The 22,005-nt window shown below is 44.1% G+C and overlaps 2 protein-coding genes across 3 annotated transcripts in view; both read right to left on the bottom strand.

The window, feature by feature from the left end:
* ntpcr (nucleoside-triphosphatase, cancer-related) overlaps window positions 1-2,570 on the bottom strand; it is a 66,171-nt gene extending 63,601 nt beyond the window's left edge. For both annotated transcript variants that reach the window (XM_055934115.1, XM_055934196.1), the window contains exon 1: window positions 2,452-2,570. In XM_055934115.1, coding sequence (XP_055790090.1) covers window positions 2,452-2,485 — 34 coding nt within the window. In that variant the 5' untranslated portion in view covers window positions 2,486-2,570. The remainder of the gene's footprint in view (window positions 1-2,451) is intronic.
* Window positions 2,571-12,992: 10,422 nt separating this feature from the next.
* On the bottom strand, window positions 12,993-18,859 carry map10 (microtubule associated protein 10). The gene is made up of 2 exons (XM_055938289.1): window positions 17,263-18,859; window positions 12,993-17,119 (listed from the first exon to the last, which is right to left on the bottom strand). The coding sequence occupies exons 1-2, from the start codon at window positions 18,550-18,552 to the stop codon at window positions 14,558-14,560; spliced, it is 3,852 nt and encodes a 1,283-aa protein (XP_055794264.1). The 5' UTR covers window positions 18,553-18,859; the 3' UTR covers window positions 12,993-14,557.
* Window positions 18,860-22,005: the final 3,146 nt, after the last annotated feature.

Raw genomic sequence — 22,005 nt, 5'->3', positions numbered from 1 at the left:
TAGCTAGCGTATACTAGATCTAGTGTGTAATAGCTAGTTAGCGTGATACTAGCTAGCGTATACCAGATCTAGTGTGTAATAGCTAGTTAGCGTGATACTAGCTAGCGTATACCAGATCTAGTGTGTAATAGCTAGTTAGCGTGATACTAGCTAGCGTATACCAGATCTAGTGTGTAATAGCTAGTTAGCGTGATACTAGCTAGCGTATACCAGATCTAGTGTGTACTAGCTAGTTAGCGTGATACTAGCTAGCGTATACTAGATCTAGTGTGTACTAGCTAGTTAGCGTGATACTAGCTAGCGTATACTAGATCTAGTGTGTACTAGCTAGTTAGCGTGATACTAGCTAGCGTATACCAGATCTAGTGTGTACTAGCTAGTTAGCGTGATACTAGCTAGCGTATACTAGATCTAGTGTGTAATAGCTAGTTAGCGTGATACTAGCTAGCGTATACCAGATCTAGTGTGTAATAGCTAGTTAGCGTGATACTAGCTAGCGTATACCAGATCTAGTGTGTAATAGCTAGTTAGCGTGATACTAGCTAGCGTATACCAGATCTAGTGTGTAATAGCTAGTTAGCGTGATACTAGCTAGCGTATACTAGATCTAGTGTGTACTAGCTAGTTAGCGTGATACTAGCTAGCGTATACTAGATCTAGTGTGTACTAGCTAGTTAGCGTGATACTAGCTAGTGTATACTAGATCTAGTGTGTACTAGCTAGTTAGCGTGATACTAGCTAGCGTATACCAGATCTAGTGTGTAATAGCTAGTTAGCGTGATACTAGCTAGCGTATACCAGATCTAGTGTGTAATAGCTAGTTAGCGTGATACTAGCTAGCGTATACCAGATCTAGTGTGTAATAGCTAGTTAGCGTGATACTAGCTAGCGTATACTAGATCTAGTGTGTACTAGCTAGTTAGCGTGATACTAGCTAGCGTATACTAGATCTAGTGTGTACTAGCTAGTTAGCGTGATACTAGCTAGCGTATACTAGATCTAGTGTGTACTAGCTAGTTAGCGTGATACTAGCTAGCGTATACCAGATCTAGTGTGTAATAGCTAGTTAGCGTGATACTAGCTAGCGTATACCAGATCTAGTGTGTAATAGCTAGTTAGCGTGATACTAGCTAGCGTATACCAGATCTAGTGTGTAATAGCTAGTTAGCGTGATACTAGCTAGCGTATACCAGATCTAGTGTGTACTAGCTAGTTAGCGTGATACTAGCTAGCGTATACTAGATCTAGTGTGTACTAGCTAGTTAGCGTGATACTAGCTAGCGTATACCAGATCTAGTGTGTAATAGCTAGTTAGCGTGATACTAGCTAGCGTATACCAGATCTAGTGTGTAATAGCTAGTTAGCGTGATACTAGCTAGCGTATACCAGATCTAGTGTGTAATAGCTAGTTAGCGTGATACTAGCTAGCCTATACTAGATCTAGTGTGTAATAGCTAGTTAGCGTGATACTAGCTAGCGTATACTAGATCTAGTGTGTACTAGCTAGTTAGCGTGATACTAGCTAGCGTATACTAGATCTAGTGTGTAATAGCTAGTTAGCGTGATACTAGCTAGCGTATACTAGATCTAGTGTGTACTAGCTAGTTAGCGTGATACTAGCTAGCGTATACCAGATCTAGTGTGTACTAGCTAGTTAGCGTGATACTAGCTAGCGTATACTAGATCTAGTGTGTACTAGCTAGTTAGCGTGATACTAGCTAGCGTATACTAGATCTAGTGTGTACTAGCTAGTTAGCGTGATACTAGCTAGCGTATACTAGATCTAGTGTGTAATAGCTAGTTAGCGTGATACTAGCTAGCGTATACCTGATCTAGAGTGTATTAGTTAATGTATACTAGAGCTTGTGTGGTACTTAAAATAACGCCCAGGACCAGCGCTTTTGCGCCGACTGGTATGTGTGGAGCACACTACACCCTGGAACAAAGCTACTGACGGACTGCAGACCAACACACCATGTGAGAAGTGCATGCGTACCATTTCGCCCAAAAACACCCTGTAGGGTTAGAGGCATTACGCCTTGATCACACTGACAGTTCATATTTCTGCAGAATGGTATGCAGCATCACCTGGATATGTGTGTCTATATACATACATACAGTTTGAACGACCCAACCTATGCACCACAGAACCTGCGTCTCCAACACAATGCAGAAAGTCAAACGCAGCGTTCCATTGGAAATGAATGTATTTCTGGTGTACCAACACGCAAAGGTCCTTGTCGGTGTGATCGAGGCGTTAAATCAAGACACTCAAGCGTCAGTTTACAAATTGTTTTAGGTATTAGCTGAACTACTGCTGTTACATTGTATTGGGTGGCATCATGTCTACAGCTAGTTAGCTAGCAGCAGTCACAACTTCACAGCGTTTCTGAACAACTACCCGTGCCATGCTGTCTGCGTTGTGTTTTAAAAGGTTTGTTTTATAGTTACCCGGAGGTCCTGTTAGGAAAACGTGTTTGATCATTTCTGATTAAATGTTCTGTTTCACTGTTCACTACTTTCCTTCTCCTCACATCCGTAAACATGAGAGCCGCACATGTGCAGATTGAATTGGCATGACTCACTTAGGGGATTATATTAATGAACCCGGTTAGCGTGATATCATTCGATTTGGAACCGGGCTGCCTCCCGGGTGTGAGTCAGGTATTACGTTCTGGTCAACGGACAAGTATGAATAGTATTCTGTGTTTTCACATGCAAAAGTAATTGCTTTTGATAAAAAACGCTTTATCTGCCTTCCCAATTAAAAGTACTTTGAAAATTCGAAAATATATTTAATGGAAAAGAGATGTATGTTTCTGAACGATGCCCCCATGCTGCATTGTTGACAGATTACCGTTCGATTTGAACACGGTGCGCCTCACTCACTGATTTCGCCCGGTCGCTCATGTGATGGGCCATAACACGGTTCAACCCGGGGCAGTTTAATCGAATCCCCTTATTGACATTCATTGGGCAGGACCAGCACAAATAGTAGAAAGGGGAAGAGAGAATAATCAATTAATACTAATTGGAAGGGGTCTGTGTAAATGTGAATCCAATCCTCAGAATCCTGGAAAGAGTAAAGCAGTGTGAATACTTTCTGAAGGCACTGTATATCAATATTTGCGGATAAAGATGTTTCCACCGCTATTTCTTGCATAATTAATTTTATACACTCAAAAAGCTCCCATAATGTCTAGCATATTTAGTTTTATCAACATTTGGAAAGTTTACCGTTAGATTTGCTGTTTCCATCAGGCCTGTCTTGACATTTTTTTTATCCGACATGTACTTTGCTCACATACAAAAGGTTATTGGAACCAAGTACACTCACTGGAGTATCTAACGGCTTTGAAAAAGCACCCGGGCATTGAGCCTTACAGTGGAAAGTGTCATAATACCCATACGACCTAGCGGTCAAACAAGGAAATGGTTCCAACATTTTTTTCACCATACATTTTATCCATTGTGGATTTCAAAAACACTTCAAATCAAATCACAATTTATTTGTCACATGAGACGAATACATTTTCAAATACACTAAGGGCTACCTGGCATGTAGTAGACCTTACAGTGAAATGCTTACTTACCAACAATGCAGTTAAGGGAAAAAAGTGTTTAAGTATTTACCGAAGTAAAACATAAATAAATGAAATAAAAAAATAAAAAATAAAAATAATTAAGGAGCAACAATAAAATAACAGTAACAAGGCTATATACAGGGGGTTCTGTAACAGTGTCAATGTGTGGGGGCACAGGTTAGTCCAGGTAATTGAGGTAATATGTACAGTTGAAGTCGGAAGTTTACATACACCTTAGCCAAATACATTTAAACTCAGTTTTTCACAATTCCTGACATTTAATCCTTGTAAAAATTCCCTGTCTTAGGTCAGTTAGGATCACCACTTTATTTTAAGAATGTGAAATGTCAGAATAATAGTAGAGAGAATGATTTATTTCAGCTTTTATTTATTTCATCTCATTCCCAGTGGGTCAGAAGTTTACATACACTCAACTAGTATTTGTTAGCATTGCCTTTAAATTGTTTAACTTGAGTCAAATGTTTTGGGTAGCCTTCCACAAGCCTCCCACAATAAGTTCTAACCCTATTACAGGGGCTGAGTCACTGGCTTACTGGTGCTCTTCCATGCCGTCCCTGGGAGGGGTGTGTCACTGTAGTGGGTTGAGTTACTGACGTGATCTTCCTGTCTGGGTTGGCGCCCCCCCTTGGGTTGTGCCGTGGCGGAGATCTTTGTGGGCTATACTCGGCCTTGTCTCAGGATGGTAATTTGGTGGTTGAAGATATCCCTCTAGTGGTGTGGGGGCTGTGCTTTGGCAAAGTGGGTGGGGTTATATCCTGCCTTTTTGGCCCTGTCCGGGGGTATCGTCAGATGGGGCCACAGTGTCTCCTCACCGCTCCTGTCTCAGCCTCCAGTATTTATGCTGCAGTAGTTTATGTGTCGGGGGGCTAGGGTCAGTCTGTTATATCTGGAGTACTTCTCCTGTCTTATCTGGTGTCCTGTGTGAATTTAAGTATGCTCTCTCTAATTCTCTCTTTCTCTCTTTCTTTCTCTCTCTCGGAGGACCTGAGCCCTAGGACCATACGTCAGGACTACCTGGCATGATGACTCCTTGCTGTCCCCAGTCCACCTGGCCGTGCTGCTGCTCCAGTTTCAACTGTTCTGCCTGCGGCTATGGAACCCTGACCTGTACACCGGACGTGCTACCTGTCCCAGACCTGCTGTTTTCAACTCTCTAGAGACAGCAGGAGCGGTAGAGATACTCTTAATGATCGGCTATGAAAAGCCAACTGACATCTACTCCTGAGGTGCTGACTTGTTGCACCCTCGACAACTACTGTGATTATTATTATTTGACCATGCTTGTCATCTATGAACATTTGAACATCTTGGCCATGTTCTGTTATAATCTCCACCCGGCACAGCCAGAAGAGGACTGGCCAGCCCTCATAGCCTGGTTCCTCTCTAGGTTTCTTCCTAGGTTTTGGCCTCTCTTAGGGACTTTTTCCTAGCCACCGTGCTTCTACACCTGCATTGCTTGCTGTTTGGGGTTTTAGGCTGGGTTTCTGTACAGCACTTTGAGATATCAGCTGATGTAAGAAGGGCTATATAAATACATTTGATTTGATTTGATTTTGGTCCATTCCTCCTGATAGATCTGGTGTAACTGAGTCAGGTTTGTAGGCCTCCTTGCTCGCACATGCTTTTTCAGTTCTGATCACAAATGTTCTATAGGCTTGAGGTCAGGGCTTTGTGATGGCCACTCCAAAACCTTGACTTTGTTGTCCTTAAGCCATTTTGCCACAACTTTGGAAGTATGCTTGGGGTCATTGTCCATTTGGAAGACCCATTTGCGACCAAGCTTTAACTTCCCTACTGATGTCTTGAGATGTTGCTTCAATATATCCACATAATTTTCATGCCTCATGATGCCATCTATTTTGTGAAGTGCACCAGTCCCTTCTGCAGCAAAGCACCCCCACAACATGATGCTGCCACCCCCGTGCTTCACGGTTGGGATGGTGTTCCTCGGCTTGCAAGCCTCCCCCTTTTTCCTCCAAACATAACGATGGTCATTATGGCCAAAGAGATCAATTTTTTGTTTCATCAGGCCAGAGAAGACATTTCTCCAAAAAGTACGATCTTTGTCCCCATGTGTATGTATGCTGTATGTTATCCATGTCGTCATTCAGCCACGACTCGGTGAAACATAAGATATTACAGTTTTGAATGTCCCATTGGTAGGATAGTCTTTATCGGAGCTCATCCATTTTGTTATTTAATGATTGCACGTTGGCTAATAGGACTGATGGTAGAGGGGGATAAGGTCTGTGTTTCATGTAGGCTTACCCTGGCGTCACGTTTTGATAACTGTGTAAATCTCTCTCGGACAGGATGACTTTTATCAATATATTCGGCTCTATTTACTTTCAGATTCTAGAATGCTAATTAGCATCAAAGTAGACATCATGAAAGACTACAAATCCCTGCAGGCTCCTGCACGTCATCTGACACTTTTGCTGTCAGCCAGCTAGCTACTAGCTACCTTCATCCAAAACAAAATATATATTGAACATTTTAATTTAGTGTTCCATATTTTAACTGTCTTATTTATATATTTGGTCTTGTCTTGTACATAATACTATCCTAGCAGCAGTCAGATACTGTATCTATAATGTGCCAACTAGGTTGCAAAGAAGCTATATAGCTAGCTAACTAGCTGATATTAGCAACATTCCCTTATTTTACCAGATTCTCGTCTCCTTCAGCAGGCAGAGGTCTTTATTTAATCCCTCATCATTTCTGCCAACTACAAGGTAAAATATATTTCAATTCATGGAGTCAGAATGCACTTCTGTCTTAAAACAATTCAAAGCTAACTTGTTGACATGTTCTGTTGCAGATTCAAAGCCAGATCAAGTCATTGCAGGATGTATCAATAATATTTATTTGACAAGAATGCACCTGGTCACCCAGGAATCACCTCAAACACCTGAACTACAACAATTACATTGTTTTAAATAAATCAGAATAGTAAACGATGCATACATATGCCTTTTAAACATACCATCAAATATAAACGTCTGAATTTAGGTAAACATTCAATGATTTATTCATCAATGCCAGACACCTGGGACATTGAAGAGCACCATGTGAACTAGTATTACCATCAGAGAGTGCACAGACTCTTCTGCTTTTCCGTTTGAGGAATTAGACCAGCACAAATAACACAACATGTAAAACAGCACATTGGGATGTTGGTGGGAGTTACAAATGGAGAAACAACGATGTGAGAGGTAGGTTTGATATAACATACTAGGTCAACTCCAGCAGAATGGAGAAACTAACAACCAGTCTGCTTCTCTAACAACCTAACTGATAGAACTAACAACCAGTCTGCTTCTCTAACAACCAGTCTGCTTCTCTAACAACCTAACTGATAGAACTAACAACCAGTCTGCTTCTCTAACAACCAGTCTGCTTCTCTAACAACCTAACTGATAGAACTAACAACCAGTCTGCTTCTCTAACAACCAGTCTGCTTCTCTAACAACCTAACTGATAGAACTAACAACCAGTCTGCTTCTCTAACAACCTAACTGATAGATCTAACAACCAGTCTGCTTCTCTAACAACCAGTCTGCTTCTCTAACAACCTAACTGATAGAACTAACAACCAGTCTGCTTCTCTAACAACCTAACTGATAGAACTAACAACCAGTCTGCTTCTCTAACAACCAGTCTGCTTCTCTAACAACCTAACTGATAGAACTAACAACCAGTCTGCTTCTCTAACAACCAGTCTGCTTCTCTAACAACCTAACTGATAGAACTAACAACCAGTCTGCTTCTCTAACAACCTAACTGATAGAACTAACAACCAGTCTGCTTCTCTAACAACCTAACTGATAGATCTAACAACCAGTCTGCTTCTCTAACAACCTAACTGATAGAACTAACAACCAGTCTGCTTCTCTAACAACCTAACTGATAGAACTAACAACCAGTCTGCTTCTCTAACAACCTAACTGATAGAACTAACAACCAGTCTGCTTCTCTAACAACCAGTCTGCTTCTCTAACAACCTAACTGATAGAACTAACAACCAGTCTGCTTCTCTAACAACCTAACTGATAGAACTAACAACCAGTCTGCTTCTCTAACAACCTAACTGATAGAACTAACAACCAGTCTGCTTCTCTAACAACCTAACTGATAGAACTAACAACCAGTCTGCTTCTCTAACAACCTAACTGTTGTCTTACCCGTTGTTGTCTTAGCTAGCTCTCTCAATCAACACCTGTGATTGCTTTATGCCTCGCTTTATGTCTCTCTCAAATGTCAATATGCCTTGAATACTGTTGTTTAGGATAGTTATCATTGTTTTAGTTTTACAGTGGAGCCTCTAGTCCCACTCTACATCCCTCAGATTCCTCCTTTGTCCCACCTGCCACACATGCGGTGACCTCGCCCAGTATAACCAGCACTTCCAGAGATGCAAACTCTCTTATCATCACTCGGTGCCTGGGCTTACCTCCACTGTACCCGCACCCCACCATACCCCTGTCTACACATTATGCCCTGAATCTATTCTACCACGCCCAGAAATCTGCTCCTTTAATTCTCTGCCCCCAACGCACTAGACGACCAGTTTTGATAGCCTTTAGCCGTACTCTCATCCTACTCCTCCTCTGTTCCTCGAGTGATGTGGAGGTTAACCCAGGCCCTGCGTGTCCCCAGGCACTCTCATTTGTTGACTTCTGTAATCAAAAAAGCCTTGGTTTCATGCATGTTAACACCAGAAGCCTCCTCCCTAAGTTTGTTTTACTCACCGCTTTAGCACACTCTGTCAACCCTGATGTCCTTGCCGTGTCTGAATCCTGGCTTAGGAAGGATACCAAAAATGTTGAGATTTCCATCCCCAACTACAACATTTTCAATCAAGATAGAACTGCCAAAGAGGGAGGAGTTGCAATCTACTGCAGAGATAGCCTGCAAAGTTCTGTCATACTTTCCAGGTCTATGCCCAAACAGTTCGAGCTTCTAATTTTAAAAATTAATCTCTCCAGAACTAAGTCTCTCACTGTTGTCGCCTGTTACAGACACCCCCCCCCCCCCCCCCCCAGGTCCCAGTTGTGCCATGGACACCTTATGTACATTGATCGCCCTCCATCTAGCTTCAGAGTTTGTTCTGTTAGGTACCTAAACTGGGATATGCTTAACACCCCGGCAGTCCTACAATCTAAGCTTGATGCACTCAATCTCACACAAATCATCAAGGAACCCACCAGGTACAACCCTAAACATGGGCACCCTCATAGATATTATCCTGACCAACTTGACCTCCAAATAATCCTCTGCTGTTTTCAACCAGGATCTCAGCGATCACTGCCTCATTGCCTGCATCTGCTATGGATCCGCGGTCAAACAACCACCCCTCATCACTGTCAAACGCTCCCTAAAACACTTCTGCGAGCAGGCCTTTCTAATCGACCTGGCCCGGGTATCCTGGAAGGATATTGACCTCATCCCGTCAGTTGAGGATGTCTGGTCGTTCTTTTAAAGTAATTTCATCACCATCTTAACCTTTCAAAAAATGTAGAACTAAGAACAGACCTGACTGCCCTTGACCAGCGCAAAAACATCCTGTGGCGAACTGCAATAGCATCGAATAGCCCCAGCGACATGCAACTGTTCAGGGAAGTCAGGAACCAATACAGACAGTCAGTCAGGAAAGCAAAGGCTAGCTTTTTCAAACAGAAATGTGCATCCTGTAACTCTAACTCCAAAAAGTTTTGGGACACTGTAAAGTCCATGGAGAACAAGAGCACTTCCTCCCAGCTGCCCACTGCACTGAGGCTAGGTAACACGGTCACCACCGATAAATCTATGATAATCTAAAATTTCAAAAAGCATTTCTCTACGTCTGGCCATGCTTTCCTCCTGGCCACCCCAACCCCAGCCAACAGCTCAGCCCCCCCCCGCAGCTACTTGCCCGATCCTCCTTCAGATTGGAAAGCTGCTGCGGTCTTCCCCCTCTCCAAAGGGGATGACACTCTAGACCCAAACCGCTATAGACCTATATCCATCCTGCCCTGCCTCTCTAAAGTTTTCGAAAGTCAAGTTAATAAACAGATCACTGACCATTTCGAATCCCACCGTATCTTCTCCGCTGTGCAATCTGGTTTCCGAGCTGGTCACGGGTGCACCTCAGCCACGCTCAAGGTACTAAACGACATCATAACCGCCATCGATAAAAGACATTACTGTGCAGCCGTCTTCATCGACCTGGCCAAGGCTTTCGACTCTGTCAATCACCGTATTCTTATCGGCAGACTCAATAGCCTTGATTTCTCAAATGACTGCCTCGCCTGGTTCACCAACTACTTTGCAGACAGAGTCCAGTGTGTCAAATCGGAGGGCCTGTTGTCCGGACCTCTGGCAGTCTCTATGGGGGTGCCACAGGGTTCAATTCTCGGCCCGACTCCTTTCTCTGTATACATCAATGATGTCGCTCTTGCTGCGGGTGATTCCCTGATCCACCTCTACGCAGACCACACCATTCTGTATACATCTGGCCCTTCTTTGGACACTGTGTTAACTAACCTCCAGATGAGCTTCAATGCCATACAACACTCCTTCCGTGGCCTCCAACTGCTCTTAAATACAAGTAAAACTAAATGCATGATTTTCAACCTTTTGCTGCCCGCACCCGCCCTCCCGACTAGCATCACTACCCTGGACAGTTCTGACCTAGAATATGTGGACAACTACAAATACCTAGGTGTCTGGCTAGACTGTAAACTCTCCTTCCAGACTCATATTAAACATCTCCAATCCAAAATCAAATCTAGAATAGGCTTTCTATTTCACAACAAAGCCTTGTTCACTCACCAAACTTACCCAAGTAAAACTGACTATCCTACCGATCCTCGACTTCGGCGATGTCATCTACAAATAGCTTCTAATACTCTACTCAGCAAACTGGATGTGGTCTATCACAGTGCCATCCGTTTTGTTGCCAAAGCCCCTTATACCACCCACCACTGCGACCTGTATGCTCTAGATTGTAGGATGGCCGGGGTGTTAAGCATGTCCCAGTTTAGGTCACTGTTACGTTCCCCAGTTTCTGTGTTGTAGTTTGTATTTGAGTGTGTGTGTTTCAGGAGATGGCTTCCTGAAATTCTCCCCAAGCAGCTGATTGGTCGGCCACAATTGATGATTGGAGAGCTGACCCCGCCCCCTCGTCAGGACGCAGCTGTCTCCAATTACCCATTCCTTCTGAAGCTATAAAAGCCAGTGTTCTGTTGTTCAGGGAGGGAGAGATTTTTGCTGAGAGAGAATGCAGAGAGATGGTTATATAGTGTTGGTTGTTTCTCAGAAAGCGACTTGGCATGTACTGTGTTAGTTTGTTGCATTATCAGGTAGAGCTTATTTGATGTCCTTGGTTTCTTAGTTTGTTTGAGTAATTGTTTGTAATTCTGTTTCATTTGTTCCCAGGGGGGAAGGGGAAGGCACCTAGGGAGTGCTTCGGCAAGAGGCCCGCGGGCATACATATACACGTAGTATATTCACTGTCTAGGCACACTAGGTAAGACCTGGGCGGACCACCTGTATTTTGGCTAGCACACCAGGCGGTGCTAAGTTAGGTAAGTAGTGGTTAGGTAGGAGAGGGGGAGCTTTGATATTTACTTTTTTTACTTTGATTCCGTCCGGCCCTTTAACCCATATTACCGTGTAAAGGAATAAAACAGTAGCAGCAGTAGTAGTAGTAGTAGCAGCAGTGACAGTAGCAGCAGAAGTAGCAGCAGAAGTAGTAGCAGAAGTAGTAGTAGTAGCAGCAGTGACAGTAGCAGCAGTGACAGTAGCAGCAGAAGTAGCAGCAGAAGTAGCAGCAGAAGTAGCAGCAGAAGTAGCAGCAGAAGTAGCAGCAGAAGTAGCAGCAGAAGTAGTAGTAGTAGTAGTAGTAGCAGCAGTGACAGTAGCAGCAGAAGTAGTAGCAGAAGTAGTAGCAGAAGTAGTAGTAGTAGCAGCAGTGACAGTAGCAGCAGAAGTAGTAGCAGAAGTAGTAGTAGTAGCAGCAGCAGAAGTAGCAGCAGAAGTAGCAGTAGTAGCAGTAGTAGTAGCAGTAGTAGTAGAAGTAGTAGCAGAAGTAGTAGCAGAAGTAGTAGCAGCAGAATTAGTAGCAGCAGTAGTAGTAACAGTAGTAGTAAGTAGTAGCAGCAGAATTAGTAGCAGCAGTAGCAGTAACAGTAGTAGTAAGTAGTAGCAGCAGTAGTAGCAATAGTAGTAGCAGCAGAAGCAGCAGCAGTGGCAATATCAGCAGCAGCAGTGGCAATATCAGCAGCAGCAGAAGCAGTAGCAGTGGCAATATCAGCAGTAGCAGTGGCAATATCAGCAGTAGCAGTGTCAGTAGCAGCAGTGGCAGTAGCAGCAGTGGCAGTAGCAGCAGTGGCAGTAGCAGCAGTAGCAATAGCAGTAGTAGTAGTAGCAGCAGTAGCAGTGGCAATATCAGCAGTAGCAGTTAGCAGTGGCAATATCAGCAGTAGCAGTGGCAATATCAGCAGTAGCAGTGGCAGTAGCAGTGGCAGTAGCAGTGGCAGTAGCAGTGGCAGTAGCAGTGGCAGTAGCAGTGGCAGTAGCAGTGGCAGTAGCAGCGGCAGCAGCGGCAGCAGCGGCAGCGGCAGCAGCGGCAGCGGCAGTAGCAATAGCAGTAGTAGTAGTAGTAGCAGTAGAAGCAGTAGCAGTGGCAATATCAGCAGTAGCAGTTAGCAGTGGCAATATCAGCAGTAGCAGTGGCAATATCAGCAGAAGCAGTGGCAGTAGCAGTAGCAGTGGCAATATCAGCAGTAGCAGCAGCGGCAGCGGTAGCAGTAGCAGCAGTAGCAGTAGTAGCAGTAGTAGCAGTAGTAGCAGTAGTAGCAGTAGTAGTAGTAGCAGTAGTAGCAGTAGTAGTAGCAGTAGTAGTAGCAGTAGTAGTAGCAGTAGTAGTAGCAGTAGTAGTAGCAGTAGTAGTAGCAGTAGTAGTAGCAGTAGTAGCAGTAGTAGTAGCAGTAGTAGTAGCAGTAGTAGCAGTAGTAGTAGTAGTAGTAGTATGCTCAAACTGAACTTAGTAGAGCTACACTCACCGACACAGGAGAAGCTTTATCCCTCATGCTGGCCCTGACCAAACCGCTAAGTTGTCCTCACTATAGCTGCACTTCTCCACATGGCCAGACTTCTAGTGGTCTTCTCCACATGGCCAGACTTCTAGTGGTCTTCTCCACATCCTTGAAAAATGCCATAAGATCTGAAATAGACACCAAAGTCAACATACTGTACAAACAATTATCCTAGGCTAAGTAAACTGTATAACATCATTTTTGTATCTACTACTGCGCTAACTAGCTAGCTAAATTGTAGTCAGTGGCTAGCTAAGACAAAGTGGACGTTCAAAAAGTTCAACACTTTATTAAATTCATTTCAGTACAGCACATGGATTTATCATGGATTGGGTAAAGAAGGCCTCTGATCACGCTGGTGAACATGTACAGGAGCTTTCTGCTGGAATTTGTAGTCTTCTTGAGATTTTCTCTGTTTCTAATCAGCATTTCAATATTTTGACAGTAAATTGAGGTGAATATATTGATAAAAGTCACCTTTGTCCTAGAATTACAAGGTACTCAAAATGTCCCGCCAAGGTAAACCTACACCAAACACATACTTCATTTCAAGTGTTTGTCAAATTCACCCAGTGGAAAATGTTTGGGACCATTTCCGTGTTCGATCAGTAGGTTTTATGGGTATTAGAACACCGTGGGACTCTGTAGGCTACCAGTGCAGGAAGTGTCACTGGCTGCGGGGCAGCTTTCTTGACTTGGACATTCATTTTTTGCCAACACATGGCTAACCTTTGTTAAACCAGCTGCTCTTAGGCTTGGAGTTCCCCCTCTATATAATAGGCTATGTTAGAGTTTACACTTCCTCTTCCAATTGGAACGTGGTCAAAATAATGAACAATTATCTACCAAATCGATTCATTTTTAAATGATTACTTCTGCTTTCTATGATCATTCACCTGATAATAAGACAATATTTGTTTGCTAACATATAATGGAGGTCCCTGCGTTGCTGGTTTGCTTACGGGGGGGGGGGCAAGAAAAGGTTGAACAACCCCTGCTCTAAGCAAATACAAACATATCCTATAATACCATCCACATAGTATTCAGGAGATCCATGACTGAGGAGTGGCAGCACAATATCTCTCCAGCTGCTCCATTTGGTATTGTGTAGGAGCCTTGTAGTCTTGCATATTGAACAGCATTTCCATGCACAACTTTAGTAGTACGGAACTCATCAAAACACATTTCAATTATTTTCACTGTTGAATGTATAGAAACAACAATAGACGCATTTGAATAACTTGGGAAAGAGATTTTAAACTGAAACAGTATCATACAGTCTTGCTTTTTGATAACTTATTCATATTAGGCAATTCCCAAACCCGCTCACATAGATAATAGTCTAACACGGAAGTAAATGATTCAATTAGCCCTTTGAATTGATGAATGATTGATACAACATTGAGTTTAGTCTAGTGCCGTACAGAAGGAGATATTCAAATAGAGGTGTCCCGCACGTCCAAACTCACAATGACTAACAGTATCTGCCTTCACACCATTGCTCTGTCAGTAAACCAGATGTGGACTATGTCAGGTCCCCTATGGATCAAGCATCATGGGCTGTGTTTACACACGCAGACCAATTCTGATATATTTCCAACTGATAGGTCTTTTGACCAATCACTTAGGATCTTTTCATATCAGATCATTTTCAAAACTGATCTGATTGGTGAAAATACCAATTAGTGAAACAAATATCAGAATTGGGCTACCTGTGTAAACACAGCATTCGAGGAGGAGAACTGGTTTTGCCTTTAATATCACAATGATTAGGATTATATGGAACGGGAATATCTGACCCGAGATCAGAAGCACTACCTAGAGATGCTTGACACATTTGTCCCTAGGAAGCACATTCTTCATGTGGGTCTTCTAGAAGGTGTATCCAGGGAGCTTGTTAACTACCAGTTCAGAGACATGTTGGTACTGATGACTGAATCCCAGAGATCCCAGTTCATCTATAGCCTCTGTAGCTAGCTCTCCTGCCTCCTCAGTTAGCTCCTCTCCTGCCTCCTCAGTTAGCTCCTCTCCTGCCTCCTCAGTTAGCTCCTCTCCTGCCTCCTCAGTTAGCTCCTCTCCTGCCTCCTCAGTTAGCTCCTCTCCTGCCTCCTCAGGTAGCTCCTCTCCTGCCTCCTCAGTTAGCTCCTCTCCTGCCTCCTCAGGTAGCTCCGCTTCTATATCTTCAGCCTTGTGGGACTCAGGTGAGGAGTTGTAGTCAGTAGAGATGCAGGTGTCTACAGAGTACCCTCTGTCTGGCCTACTGTTCTGAGTGTTGATGGAGTCAGTGTGGATGGAGTCAGTGTGGATGGAGTCAGTGTGGGTGGAGTCAGTGTGGGTGTCTACAGAGTACCCTCTGTCTGGCCTACTGTTCTGAGTGTGGATGGAGTCAGTGTGGGTGGAGTCAGTGTGGGCGTCTATAGAGTACCCTCTGTCTGGTCTACTGTTCTGAGTGTGGATGGAGTCAGTGTGGGTGGAGTCAGTGTGGGCGTCTATAGAGTACCCTCTGTCTGGTCTACTGTTCTGAGTGTGGATGGAGTCAGTGTGGGTGGAGTCAGTGTGGGTGTCTATAGAGTACCCTCTGACTGGTCTACTGTTCTGAGTGTGGATGGAGTCAGTGTGGGTGGAGTCAGTGTGGGTGTCTATAGAGTACCCTCTGTCTGGCCTACTGTTCTGAGTGTGGATGGAGTCAGTGTGGGTGGAGTCAGTGTGGGCGTCTATAGAGTACCCTCTGTCTGGTCTACTGTTCTGAGTGTGGATGGAGTCAGTGTGGATGTAGTCAGTACGGATGTCACCGAGTTGTCTTGATGCTCTGAGACTCTCAGAGAAAGAGCCCTTGGCTCCCTGACACCATGTACCAGCAGGCCTGTTGGTCGAGGTTCCTCTAGCCCCAGAACCAGACCTCATGGCTCCTCCACTACGAGGTCTTGCTGCCAGCTGAGCTGTAGAGCGGACTGAGTGTATGGATGCAGGCGTGTCTCCAAAACTGTTGTCAGAGGAGACGCTGAGGGCTGAGGCCTGGGAACGACGTCTGATGACGTGTGTGTTCATCAGGGAACGCTGGGGAGACGTCTCAGCTTGAACAGGAAGAGCCACTCTTCTTCTCTGGCCTCTCTCTGAGACACTGGAGCCGTCAGAGTTATGGTCACCTGACACACGGCTCCTCCTCTTGTCCCTGGTCCCGCCCCGAACATGCTTAGGGCTCCTCTCCCTAGTCTTCCCACCCCCAACAGGTTCAGGGCTCCTCTCCCTAGTCTTCCCACCCCCAACAGGCTCAGGGCTCCTCTCCCTAGTCTTCCCACCCCCAACAGGTTCAGGGCTCCTCTCCCTAGTCTTCCCACCCCCAACAGGTTCAGGGCTCCTCCCCCTAGTCTTCCCACCCCCAACAGGCTCAGGGCTCCTCCCCCTATTCCTCTGACCCCCAACAGGCTCAGGGCTCCTCCCCCTAGTCCTCCGACCCCCAACAGGTTCAGGGCTACTGAGGTCAGTTGAAGGTGAGTACCCGTCACCATCAGTAGGTTCTAGACTGCTGAAATCATCCAGGTACTCTACTGCACCCACACTGTCCAACCTATCACTGCTGGAGGCAGAGTGGGGGTGTTTGTGTCCGGGGCATCTTCTGGTGTCTGACATGTGGGGCTTGTGGCCAGAGTCTGAAAGGTGCGGTCTGGGTTTGGGGCATCTTGGAGTCTCATCCCCGTCTCCTCTGCTGTCAGAGTCAGCATGGTCGTACTCTCCACTCCGTAACACCTCCTCTGTGTGATCAACACTGGGAATATGCACCCACAGATCACTGTGACTGTCCTGCTTGGAATGGGATGATGCTTTCTGTTCTGGTAATCTTTGGGAGGAGTCATCTCTCTTACAGTAAGAATCCTCTGCATTGACACTAGTTATGAATGTGTTTGTTAGTTTCTGCTGGGTTCTAGTTGAGATGTTTCCCTGCCGTCCACAGTCTCTGTCCAGGCTACTTATCACAGTCGTAATGTTCTCATTTAGAATATCATTCCTATTGAGTAGCTTCCTCCCATCTATAGGTTGATCTGTTTGACTGTTAGTGTTGTTGGACTTCCTCCCAGGACCCTTGGTGTTGAGTGTCTGTTTGTCTGTCTGCTGCTTTCTGCACTCGCGGAGGTGGCATTTCATCCCACAAGGTTTAACCTGCTTCATTCTTAGGCGGAACGTTTTTGTCATTCCAAAACCTAACTTCTTCTTGGGCGAGGACTTGGACACTGTATTGCCACTCATTGTATTCTCCCAGTTTGTTTTTCTGATAGAACTTTGTGTGGTAGTGCTGCATTGTTCCTGAAGCGGTCTGTTCTTCACTCTGGGGCTAGCTCCGACCCATAGTTTGGGAACCACTGGGCAAGGAGACTGCCCGTCTCTCTGTGGTGATGTTGTGGTGTCTCGTAGGCCCTGGGACTGAGGCCAGTCTGCCTGTCAGAATCACAATCACCTTTATTCAACAAACACATTCACATATATCCAGAATTTGACTTGGCTAAATGCCAGCAATAGACACAAATATACAGACAGAATAAAGACAGAAGAAATGACACAATGTACATAGTGTATCATACCTGTCCATTAGAAGGCTCTGTCAGCAGCCTGTAGATCCATGCTAGGTTGGGGTGGACGGAGAAGAGCTGCTGGAGCTGGGTCTGACTCTGTCCACTCAGCTGGGCGAGCTCAACTAGCAAGGTGTTCAATAGAGGGAGCGGTCTCAGAGCCTCCCCTAGGATAGATGCTGTCTGCTGGGGTTGGTGCTGTCCCCTCTCTTCCCTGCCTCTAGACTCCATAACCACATCCTGTCTCAGTCTACGCCTGTGGTTTGTAGCAGGAACCTGTGTCTCATCAGGTGTCTCCTCATTCCCCAAGTCCACATCCTCTACCCTGAGAGACTCCATGTCTAACACCCCGTACTGGTCTGGTTCATTCTCCTGTTGTTCTACAGGACTGCTGTAGTAAAGAGATGGCGGTTGAACACAGAGGCTTCCCTCATCATGCTCCTTATCAACAGCAGCCACTCTGAGTGTTCGGTGATGCCGCTTGCTTCTAGAATGTTCTGTTTGAGTGGCAGTTGAAACTGTAACAGCCTGCCCTGCTTCTGACACCACTATCTCACTGGGCTTGCCATTTATATGAATATTCTGATAAAGGACCTTGGAAGGCGTGTTGTCCAAGTCAAGTGGTTGCATCGTTCCTTCTCCATGATCGACCTGTAAATGTTCGATTGATTTCATAGAATCCGTCCCGTGTGTAATACCAACTGGCAATACCCTGTTATCAGGTATATGTGGTAATGAACTACTTCCCAGACTGAATAGATTATATCCCAAAGAAATAACACCTATTTTCTCCCCCATGAGATTAAATAAATCAACAAGTCCTTTCTCTCCTTGGGAAGAGGGAGAGGAGATACCATGAACCTCCACATCACACCTGATACAGTCTATCAACCTGACCAGAGACACTAGCGAGCTGCCTATCAACTTGGGAACCTCTCCCCTCATATCCAGGACCACAGCGTGCAGAGGAGTGTTGGATAGGTGGATGTGGAGGGAGTCCAGGTGGGATTTGAACAAACACGACTTCCCTCTGTTGAAAGGGTATTTAAACGTGTCATGGGCTTGATAGAGCTGGTTTTCCTTCTCAATGTCCTCGTCATCATCATCAAGGAGCCGTTGTTCTAGCAGTGGAGTAGACGTTTCTGGTTGATAGATGAGCAGAGTTGGGAAGTCTAGTAGTCTCACACCGAGGGCTAATTCATCGGAATAATTTAGATATTTTATGGTTTTGTCTAATCTGATATATTCCACCAATAGTTGGAAAGAAAATAGAGTTTCGTTGTTATTTAATTGCTCTGTCATTTCGACGGGTTTCCGAGCAACAAGAATTTGACGGATTTACTCTCAGCCCAGAATTGCCAGTGATAACTTTCTGAATGGAGATCCCTCGTTGAATTAATTGGTTAAACATCAATCAGACCACTTAGAAAGAAAATAACGTGTGGTTTTTGTATAATTTACGAGAGAATCACAGCTGAAATGGAGGAGAAAATCCGTAAATTAGCCTGTCAGCACCGATAACACACAAGCTTCTTCAGCTCCATGGAAACGAACTGGTTCCCGTCACGCATTTTTGATGTCATCTGATGCCAGAGGATTCTGGGAATAGTAGTTTTCAGTCCTGACCATGTTACATTTTTTTGAATAATGTTACATTAACCGATTTATTAAGAGTCATATTGAGCTACAAATGCATACTAATAACACACATTTTTTTATAACTAACTATATGTACTAATATCATAGGAAATGTATCCTTAAAGCAAAGAATATAATACTGTAAGGACCCTGGGATAATAAGCGCGGAAATCGACTCTGCCGCACGAACATATGCTTTTGCGGCACAGTCGATAGCGCGCCAATAGAATAGAATAGAACTCAATACCCTTTATGGACAAATAGCATTGAGAAAAATTATAGCATATTAGAGACTTAATTTGACCGTATAGTATTGCTTTTATTTCCATGATAAAAACAAGTTAGAGCCATTTTCCTGCAGCTCGCCAGTTGGTGCCACTGTGGGGCTTTATTCAGAGATAGGCTATGATATGCCGATTGCTTTAAATATATATATAACAATGTAATGTCTATTATCCTGAATATAGGGCTATTCCATTTGTGCCTGCTATTTAGTGCCCTATTCTCACAACCAGAGATTCGTCAGTGTCACACCTCGCCGTTATTCTCTTTTCATAGTATAGACTTCAGTGACTGAATTACAATCATTAACAAATAAATCTCCCCCGTTCTCTTCTCCGCCTGTGTGTGGCTGGATCTCTCTATTCCCACAAATCATCACATTAAGGAAGGCGGAGGGAGGAGCTATCCGTCAGCGGTGGCACCCTGCTCTGCTCTGCTGTCATCGCGGACTAAAGCGGTCTCTAGATGGATATCACACCGAACAGCAGCCGGAGAGAGGAGAGAGAGGGTCTATGGAACTTCACTCGTTGGAGCGTTTCTATGGATGAACACGGTTTAATCTGTCGACAGGGATAATAACCGTCTCGTCTATCTTCCGGAATATTAGCCTACTCTTCTGCTGCTCAAGTGAAAGGTAATGGCACAGATGTTCTTCCTACTGTTCCCCCCTTTAACGGAATAGAGTGTCGGGGTATGTTCTTCCTACTGTTCCCCCCTTTAACGGAATAGAGTGTCGGGGTATGTTCTTCCTACTGTTCCCCCCTTTAACGGAATAGATTGTCGGGGTATGTTCTTCCTACTGTTCCCCCCTTTAACGGAATAGATTGTCGGGGTATGTTCTTCCTACTGTTCCCCCCTTTAACGGAATAGATTGTCGGGGTATTTTCTGACGTCCAGGTACAGCACCGCTATTATAGCCCTCATAATTGTATTGTCCGTCTGTAGAAACAAATATATGACTGTGTTAGTGGGGTAGTGAGACATAACTTGTCCGAGATACATTGTTGTTTGATGTAATTATGTGTAGGCTATGATAATCCCAGTTGAAAAAGCCAATGACAAAAACACAGAGTATAATAGTGGTAACTTTTCACACACCACAGTGAAAGTTTCCAGCGCACAAACTGGTGTGATCTACTGCTGCCACTATGAGCAGGCAGGCTTGGTATTATCACTATTTGACAGATCATATGATGAGTCTCTACCACACACAGGGTTTATATGCGTTGCTTCCCAGTGGTAGAATGAGTTTCCAGACGTACAGTACAGAGAGCCATTGTCCTAGTGATCCTTTGTTGAGGTTGATGATAAAATCATATTTCATGTCCATAATGGCTACAGCCTATTATCACATAATAATATCTTGGACGGAGATTCTCACTTGGAAATATATGATTCTAAAGCATTGTGAATAGTGTACTGTGTCTGGTGTAATGATTGTCTCTCAGCTGGTGGTATCTTTTATTCTCTGGTAGTAATACTTCCCTGAGACAGACAGGGGGCGATGATGACCTCAATCCATGTCTGACATCATAGCCTACCTACCTGCAGTCCCTCACACTACTACACCACTCACAGTCTCAGTCCCAAATAGAACCCTAGTCCCTTTTTAGTGCACTAACCTGGACCCACTTGGACTCTTTTCAAAATAGTGCACTATATAGGGAACCAATGGAATGCATCCATAGTCTCATAACAAAGACCAGGTGTTTATCAGTTAACAGGACTGTAACAAACCTAGTTCCTTACTGTTGGTGTTTATCAGTTAACAGGAATGTAACAAACCTAGTTCCTCACTGTTGGTGTTTATCAGTTAACAGGAATGTAACAAACCTAGTTCCTTACTGTTGGTGTTTATCAGTTAACAGGACTGTAACAAACCTAGTTCCTTACTGTTGGTGTTTATCAGTTAACAGGACTGTAACAAACCTAGTTCCTTACTGTTGGTGTTTATCAGTTAACAGGAATGTAACAAACCTAGTTCCTTACTGTTGGTGTTTATCAGTTAACAGGACTGTAACAAACCTAGTTCCTTACTGTTGGTGTTTATCAGTAAACAGGAATGTAACAAACCTAGTTCCTTACTGTTGGTGTTTATCAGTTAACAGGAATGTAACGAACCTAGTTCCTTACTGTTGGTGTTTATCAGTTAACAGGAATGTAACAAACCTAGTTCCTTACTGTTGGTGTTTATCAGTTAACAGGACTGTAACAAACCTAGTTCCTTACTGTTGGTGTTTATCAGTAAACAGGAATGTAACAAACCTAGTTCCTTACTGTTGGTGTTTATCAGGACTGTAACAAACCTAGTTCCTTACTGTTGGTGTTTATCAGTTAACAGGACTGTAACAAACCTAGTTCCTTACTGTTGGTGTTTATCAGGACTGTAACAAACCTAGTTCCTTACTGTTGGTGTTTATCAGTTAACAGGACTGTAACAAACCTAGTTCCTTACTGTTGGTGTTTGTCAGGACTGTAACAAACCTAGTTCCTTACTGTTGGTGTTTATCAGGACTGTAACAAACCTAGTTCCTTACTGTTGGTGTTTATCAGTTAACAGGACTGTAACAAACCTAGTTCCTTACTGTTGGTGTTTATCAGTAAACAGGAATGTAACAAACCTAGTTCCTTACTGTTGGTATTTATCAGTTAACAGGACTGTAACAAACCTAGTTCCTTACTGTTGGTGTTTATCAGTAAACAGGAATGTAACAAACCTAGTTCCTTACTGTTGGTGTTTATCAGTTAACAGGACTGTAACAAACCTAGTTCCTTACTGTTGGTGTTTATCAGGACTGTAACAAACCTAGTTCCTTACTGTTGATGTTTATCAGT

The sequence above is a fragment of the Salvelinus fontinalis genome, chromosome 1 (assembly GCF_029448725.1).
Source record: "Salvelinus fontinalis isolate EN_2023a chromosome 1, ASM2944872v1, whole genome shotgun sequence".
Taxonomy (NCBI): Eukaryota; Metazoa; Chordata; class Actinopteri; order Salmoniformes; family Salmonidae; genus Salvelinus; species Salvelinus fontinalis.
This window is presented reverse-complemented; position numbering and strand designations above follow the sequence as displayed.